General features: G+C 35.4%; 1 protein-coding gene across 1 annotated transcript; it reads left to right on the forward strand.

Annotated features, from left to right (window-relative positions):
* The first annotated feature begins 851 nt into the window (after positions 1-851).
* On the forward strand, positions 852-4565 carry LOC146324623 (C-type mannose receptor 2-like). Its single transcript, XM_084722038.1, has 3 exons — positions 852-1225; positions 2850-3069; positions 4216-4565. Exons 1-3 carry the CDS (start codon positions 923-925, stop codon positions 4563-4565), a joined length of 873 nt encoding a protein of 290 aa, XP_084578164.1. The 5' UTR covers positions 852-922.
* The last annotated feature ends 4006 nt before the right edge of the window (positions 4566-8571 follow it).

Below are 8571 nucleotides of genomic sequence, written 5' to 3' on the forward strand. Positions count from 1 at the left end.
TTTATTTTCAGGTGCAACCATTTAATATTCAATCAGCCAAATAAGGACAAAACATCTTCACTGCTCACTATGAACATGTTTTGAAATACAATTTTTGCATTTCTTAAAACTCAAAAATTCAAATGTATGTAAAGAAGAAAAGTAAATTATCTGGCAAACTCAGGAAATGTGTTTGGGCAGGTGTGGGGTCAGTTGGAGCTCAGTTGTTTTTAGGGAGAGGCACTGGTTTATATTTGTTCATGTGTTTAATGTTTAGTATGTTTAGAATGTATGTAATGTTATTTATATTCCATAAAAACTAAATGTTATGTGACTTGATGCTAAAATTACTGTTCAAACTCACTGAGTTAAATGTTTTGCATGTTTTAATTAATTAATTTGCAGAACTAAAAAGGATTAAGGGCATATATATGTTTTTGTGCAAATTTCTGTCATTATTTACCATTTTGGTCAAACTGGGTGCAAACACCAAAAAGTCACCAACAGCCAGGAATGAGCCATTTACATGCTGAGTAAATAAATAAACAGATCGTAGTCAGCAAGAGTCAAACTGATTTAGATAGACGTGGAAGAATAATTATAAATAATTAAAAACCGACTTAAGAGTAAATAAAGCAATTCAGACTCAAAATTAAACAAATCAACTAAAACAAGAACAGCTAGAGGTGAAATAAGGTGTGATGAAAAATGTAACTTTAATTTAAAGGTGCTAAATAAAACATTCAGCCTCATAAGATGTCAGCAAACAACTGTTTCCAATGTAAATATAGAATCAATCAATCAATCAATCAATCAATCAATCAATCAGACTTGATTTATACAGCACTTTTCCTACATCACACTCCCTGTGGTTTTGTTGTTATTTAGTAGTTTGTAGTTTATAGTTTGTCTTGTTTTTATCTGAGGAGTCATAATATGATTAATGGGAGAGGAAAGATGGAAAAAAAGAAATTTGATAAACAAATCTGTTGACAGAGTTCTCTTTCATTGTGCAAATATGCAAATGTCATCAGTGTGCATGTGTGTCTCTGCAGGACTGTGTGTTGTCTCATCCCATGTTGGACGTCAGTACCATTTTGTTTATGAGCTGAAGAACAGGACTGAAGCTCAGAGTTACTGCAGAGAAAAATACACAGACCTGGTCACCATCGACAACATGGAGGACGTGAAGATCCTGAACAACATGGCAGATTTAAAGAGGCTGAGATCCTCTAAATTCAGCTCTGTGAGTTCACTTTTTCTTTTATTTCTAAACATTTTGAACTGTTATCTTTAAATAACTGTTTCAGACACAAAGAGATACAATTCTGCAATATTTGAAAAAGAAAAAGAGAGACAAACGTCTAAAACTGTCAACAGATTTGAATATCAGAACTTTATTTTTTCTTCTTTCCCATTAATCATCTCACGAACCCTCAGATTTATCTGCTGACCCCTTGGAGGGGTCCAACCTGTAAGTTGGGAACCACTGGACTAAACTAGTTAACTGTATATAAAGTACACTCTTAGAAATAAGGGTGCTCATTAGAACCATAATGGGGTCTTAGGCTTGTCCTTTAAGACTTTGACCAAGAACCCAACATAAAGGGTTATACCTAGAACCAGCTGCAACAGGTTTCACTCAGAACCTCCTATGAGAGGTTCTACAGAGGGCCCTTCTATGGTGTAATGGTTCCACACAGAACCCTCTACAGGGGTTGTATACAGAACTGTCCCACTCTCTAACAAGAAGTCACCCAGGACGTTATACCAAGAATATTTTTAGATTCTAAGGGTTTTATCTAGAACAGCGTTTGTCAAACTTTTTACACGGCGCACCACCTTAGAAAATATTGAGCTCTCCAAGTACCACCTTACTGTTTTGCACTGTTTGTTGTTAGCAGGTTTAGTGAACGCTTCACTGATATTTTTGAAGCAGCTATTAGCACCAGTACTCAGTTCACTTTCAACATGGCTGCTTGAAATATTGTCCTCATAATGTGCGCTTCTCTTCGTAATAGTTCTCGTTCGGTGGCACACTTGCAGAGTTCGTGAAGCTTTTTCATTTTACCTCCACTTACTATCTCGCCAAAACAGTTTATCTTGTTCCAGACAGATGACGTACGTGCACGCTACATGATCGTGACTATGTAGCAGGCTGATATCGAAACATTTCACTAATCTGATTTTTTTAAATGTATTTCAGTCAGAAATGTTGTAGTATTTGCATAGCTTACACAGTTTTAAATTAATTTATGTCTTTTAAAGAAATTCTGATATTCCTTTGAGTACCACTAGAAGGAGTTTGTGTACCACCAGTGGTACATGTACCACAGTTTGAGAATCTGGAATCTAGAACACACTTAGAGAGTTCTATAGAGAACTTTTAAATATTCCAAAAGTTTTCTCTAAAATACACCCAACAGGTTTTATAGACAACCTTTTCATATTCCAAGGGTATTATCTAGAACCCACCCAGGGGGATCTACCAAGAACTCATGGACATTATGGAACAAAGAATCCTTGATGAAAGAGTTCATTAAGGAGAACTCTTTCTTCCAAAATGGTTGTCTGTATGAAAAATATTCTTGGTGGAACCCTGAGTCTTACAAAAAACCCTTTGTTTAAAAAAGGCTTATTCAGAAGCAAATGGTTCTGGGTAGAACCTGAGCCCTTCAGGAAGAACCTTTTTGGAGAGTGTAGTTCAAACTGTCTCCACCTGGAGGCACAACAACAGTACAATGCTGCTGTAACACTGATGCATCATCAACAGTCTAACACTGTCAGTCAGATATCAGTCACAGCAGGACACATTTTACTGCACAATGACTACTTTTGCTTTTAATACATAAATCAAATGTTGCTTTCAGCGAGCCTGGATTGGTCTGTATGATGACCTGGACAGCTGGAGGTGGTCACTGTCAAACACAAGTTTCTACAAACATGGAGAGGCGGAGTTCAGAAGATGGTCGTCTGCAGAACCAAACAATCATGGAAGTGGAGAACACTGTGCAGTGATAGATTTTAAAGGATTCTGGAACGATGAGAGGTGTGACAAAAATCTTTCGGCAGTTTGCTGTGATGTCAGAGGTGAGGATTTTAACTTGTGAAGATAAAAACATACCAGTTTAGTGTCTGACCTCTCTGTCTTTGGTTACATGAATCTCTTTTAAAGCAGATTGATGTGAGACCTGCCTTCATTCAATGTGAAGCAGAATCATAAAAACAGTTTTTATGATGTCTGTTTACTGAGGATGTTCCTGGCAACTAATTTCCCTGCTGATTAAATAAAAAAAAATAATTTAGACTCATAAAGCAGTTAAAACTGAGCACAATTTATTAACTGAAAATGTCAAACACTCTCTGAAAAAGTGCTTTGTATTAAGAACCAAATCTTATTTAAATGCCGCTGAAATACATGACACTTTGCGCTGTCCAATACAAACATTACATATTAACCTACAAACATGACAACAACAACGCTGGTTTTATGAGCTGTCATATGTCTGACTTTGCATACGCGCTTACAGCGTACGGCTAGAGGGGCTGCTGTCTGATTGGGCCACAGCCCCGACTAATGATGGGCAGCTGCATAACAACTTTGAGGCAACATTTAACCGAGAATGTGCATGAATAAAATATTGATAAAATGTTTAACCAATTAGTATTTCCAGCATGGACTAGTGAGGGTGGCGACAACAAAAAACTTAATAATCTGAGATTAATGTGGTGAATTCACAAAATTAAAAACATAAATTCACAAAAAAGGTTATAGATTATTGTGGTAAATTTGCATGATTAAAAATGTAAATTCATGAACAAATAATTTGCACAACCTCTGAGATTAAAGTATTAATTTTACAAGATGAAACCCTTAAAAGTCTTTGAGTTTAAGGTGGCAAATTTATGAAATTCAAATATTACATTTGCAATAAAAATAAAACTTTGATGATCTCTGAGATTAAAGTGGTAAATTCAGAATTATTAAAATCATAAATTTACATGAAAAGAACTTGAACATTCTCTGAGATTAAATGGTACATTTAGGAGATTAAAACAGTAAATTTACAAGAAAAAAACTTTGATATTCTCTGGGATTTAAATGACACATTTACAAAATTAAAAACTGAAACTTACAAGAAGAATCCCTGGATATTCATATGAATTCTTTAATTCAGTGGATGTATAATGTCAGGAACAAGCTGTATGTTACTGTTCCTCTGTTCATCACTTCAGGGTCGCAGGTGACTTTTGTCCTCATCAAAAATGCCAAGACGTGGTCTGATGCCCAGAGCTACTGCAGAGAACACCACACAGACCTGGCCAGTGTGAGAAACATGGCAGAGAACCAGCAAGTAAAGGAGCTGTTAGCTGCAGGACAAAGTGTCTGGATCGGCCTTTTCAGAGACTCCTGGAAGTGGTCGGATGGAAGTTCCTCCTCATTTAGGTACTGGATCTCAGGGGAACCTGATAACAACGACATGAAGGAGGCTTGTGTGACAGCAAATTTTAAACAATCTGGAAAATGGGAGGACTGGAACTGTAAGAAGAAGAAGGCCTTTATTTGCTACAGTGGTGAGCATTAAATGAGAATTTACTTTTTGTATTTGCAAATACAGTCGGAAAACTGGCATATTTACAAGGAATTTATTTGAATACTCTCTGAGAATAAAGTGGAAAATTCACAAGAAAGAAAATGTGATTTTTTTTTTTTAGATTAAAGTGGTAAATTTACAAGAATAAAATCATAAATTCACTTTATTCAGTTACAGATAGAAAAGACATTTTAACATCCATAATGTTGATAATATTCCTGAAATCATTTGTAAAGTTAACAGTGATCAAGTGCAGATGGTTGGTTTGTGTTGTCAGAGTTTTGGCTTCATTCATGCAAGAATACTAAGACCAGCAGTGACCAGTGATAAAACAGAAACAGGTCCATGCTGAGATAAACTCCTGTTAGAATTTGGAAGAATGATGATTATTATCCAACCAGAGATTCTGTAACTGATGAAGTTTGTTTTTCACAGTGGTTCCTGTTTCAAAGCAAGTGGTGAAAGTGAGGGTGAAGAAAAGCTCCTCTGTGAATCTGAATGACCCTGCTGTGATGGAGGACATGTTGATGCAGGTACATCTTTCTAATTGTAAAAAGTGTGAAGCACGGTGCTTTTAAACAGAATGCAGGATGTAACTGAACAAGAGCGTTTAGTGAGGAGTTTTCTCTGTGAGTGATATTCAGGACAGTCCATGTTTTGTGTCTCAGCTCAAACAGAAGCTGAAGGACCAGGGGGTGACTGGAGACGTCAAACTGAGCTGGAGGAAGCAGACGGATGGAAAAGTCTTCCACAAGGAGAAGAAGAAGACAAAGAAGAGGAGCGCCAGTACAAAGAAAGATGAGCTTTAATGATGAATTTCCGTGTGTGTTTTCACAGAGGAAATTGTGTTTCTTTCCTCAGAGTCCTCATGTAATCAGTCAGAATAGACAGACGTGTAGTGGTGCCTGAAGAAGTGTGTATACTCTTAATTTACACCCCAGCAAAGGAGAAACGCCCCGAGTCATAAACAGTGACATGTAAGACGACTCTTGCATATTTATCTGAGCCTGACTGGTGTCCAGTCAGTGCTGATGGTAAATGTTTTTAAATGTTCATAATGTTTTCAAATGAACTGGTCAATATTTTAAAGAAACGTTCTACATCTATCCAAAATAATTTAACACAAAGACATTCACAAAATAAATGACAAGAACTTTCAGCTTCATTATTACAAAAAATACAATTTTCATCCACATCTTCTCTGAATTTTGAAGTCATCTGGTTATCTGAATAAATTAAATGAGTGATTTTAAAAGATACTAAAAGAGATTTTTTTATTAAAATTCCAAATGGACTTCCATTTAATGTCTTCAAATCTGGATTTTCTAAATGGTTTGGCTGTAAGAGTTGTGGGTTCTGTTGTTCTTCCTGCATCCAGTGATGTCACAATGATGTCACTGTTATTAAGGAAGAACTACAGGTTATTTCAGCTTGGATTTCTAGTCTCCTCCTCTGGGTAGCCAGGGGACGTGCTAGTTGAATATTTTTGTCACCTAACGCTAAGTTTTGTCCAACAGAGTAATATGTTAGAGTGGTGATACAACACAACATGGGCGTGGGAGTCACAAGTTTGCCTGCAATGCATCCTGGTACATGTAGGCACTGAAGCATGGCTCCATGAGCAGGAGAACTCGGGTTTTTGTGTCAGTATAGCAGCACAGAGGAATTTATTGCTTTAATTGACCACATTTACCGTCAACATTTACCATTTAACATCCACGTGAAAAGTGCAGTATCTGCAATAAATACTGACCCACAGACTACAGGGTGAGATAGATACAGAATTCTAAAATATTGTAAGACTAGATAAGATGTGATAAGATTGGTTATTAGTTATTTTCCAAGTAAAAATACCAAATATTCTCTGGTTCCAGCTTCTTAGTTGTGTGGATTTGATGCTTTACTTTTTCATATATGTTCATAAACTTCATATCTTTGTGTTTTAGACTGTTGGTTTGTTAAAACAACACATCTTCATCTGTTTGGGTTGTGGGAACTTCAATTTTCACTATTTTCTGATGTAGATAAGGTAAGATACTTCAAGATAAAATAATACAAGGTCTGACTGGAGGTAACTCCAGTGAAAAAACATTATTTAAAAAAGATGAGATTTAATGTTTATTAAAATAATATCTGATGCCATTTTTTTCTTCCTGTAATGTGTGTCTTCAAATGAGTTAAATAGAAAATAATTCTATGTATTTTTGATGCTGTTGTTCATTATGGGTGTAAAACTTTAAGTCAGACAGTCAAATCATTTGTGAGCTTTTCATGTTACTGTAACGTCTCCCAACCAAAAATGCCAATCATTCTCTGGTTGTAGCTTCTTAAATGTGAGGATTTGATGATTTTCTTTGTCATATGGGGTCATAAACTTCATATCTTTGGGTTTTAACTGTTGATTGATCAAATCAAGACATCTGAATTGATCTCTCTTGGCTGGGGGGAATTGTAACAGGTATTTCTCACTATTTTCAGAAATTTTATTTTAATTGCTGATAAAAAATGATCATAATAATAATTGGCAGATTAAGTGATAATGATTCAGTTGCAGCTCTAAGTCTGAATATCTTGAAAAGATTTAAATAGGTAGTAATGACACAGCTTCCTTTAACATAATGTAAAATAAGGTTAGATTTGATGATATATTTTAAAGTAAGATACTGTGTGATTAGATAAGATGTGATAAGACAAGATAAGATACTGTAGGTTAGATCATAAATGTTGTGATAAATAATCCTTTCAGTTACTTTCGTAGCAAAAATACCAAATATTTTCTTGTTCCAGCTTCTCAGTTGTGTGGATTTGATGCTTTCCTTTGTCATATATTTTCATAAACTTCTTATATTTGTGTTTTAGACTGTTGGTTTGTTACCGCACATATGAATTTATCTGCTTGGGTTGTGGGAATTTCTAATAAGAATTTTTCATTATATATTTTAAGATAAAATAAAACAACATAAGATTTGAAAATGTCTTTTTTCATTTAAGAACATTATTCAGCACCTCACCTTTCAGCCAGTGTTGTCAGTCTGTGTGTTTTTACAGCTGCAGCCTCCAGTTGGTTGATTTAGAATCACTTTGGTGTTGTTGCTCTGGCTAACAGGAGCTAACAGGAGCTAACTGGATAGATTAACAGCTGAGTTGTTGAGTTTATATTTTTTTATATGTATATATACATATATGCCTAGAAAGTGAAATTAGACGTTACGTGAAATAAAAATGTCTTTAGGGAAACGAAATGAAAAGCAGACTGTCAAACAAAATGTGTGCAATGAAATGAAAATAATATCCAATAAAGTCATGATTTGAGCTCAATAATTTAAATTGTGTTCATTGATTGACATGTCAGCCCCCCTGTCGTGTCTGTTTTTGACATAAATACATTAAATATCCGATATTTCCTGAGCGTTTTTATGTTTTCATTTTCTCTGAGAGCACGTGAAGGCAACATGGGTCACGTCATCACGTCTCACTGTTACCATGGACACGGAGTAATCAGAAAGCTCTAAATTTGAAACCTTCAACGGGAATCAACTGTTAGCTAAACAGGAAGGTGAAAAAACTCTGTACAAAACCTGTTAGTTAAATTTAATTGACTGGGTGAGTAAAATTTTGTGTCTTTAAATATTTTTGTAAAAGTTGCACCGGTCCAGTCAGACAATTCACTCATTTATTCTTTATTTCAGTTCAACCGCATGTTAATGTAACATCAGCTAATCTTAGCATCAGCTAATCTCCATAATTTCAGTATTTACCGATAAGTAAGGAAGGAATTTTGAACATAGATACTTCTCCAGTCAGCTGGGTATGCGGCATTTGTGAGGTAAGGTTCCGCTTAATTCATTTAACAGCCCGTAAATTACAGTTTTTAGGCTCATTGGAGAACCAACTGAAATACTAACATAAAAGTTAGTTAGCTAGCATAACCTGCTGCTGGTTAAGTTTAGGAGAGACTCGAAATAAATTACAGACCAGCTTCTGTTTAAGTTCGTAT

The sequence above is a fragment of the Lutjanus erythropterus genome, chromosome 6 (genome assembly GCF_056507025.1).
Source record: "Lutjanus erythropterus isolate fLutEry1 chromosome 6, fLutEry1.hap2, whole genome shotgun sequence".
Classification (NCBI taxonomy): domain Eukaryota; kingdom Metazoa; phylum Chordata; class Actinopteri; order Lutjaniformes; family Lutjanidae; genus Lutjanus; species Lutjanus erythropterus.

What these genes read in the sequence shown, in the direction of transcription:
- LOC146324623 (XM_084722038.1), top strand. Translation starts at nt 923, where the DNA reads ATGGGAGAGGAAAGATGGAAAAAAAGAAATTTGATAAACAAATCTGTT. An exon ending in GATCCTCTAAATTCAGCTCT is followed by an intron (nt 1,226 to 2,849) that starts GTGAGTTCACTT and finishes TGTTGCTTTCAG; the next exon opens with CGAGCCTGGATTGGTCTGTA. An exon ending in AGTTTGCTGTGATGTCAGAG is followed by an intron (nt 3,070 to 4,215) that starts GTGAGGATTTTA and finishes TCATCACTTCAG; the next exon opens with GGTCGCAGGTGACTTTTGTC.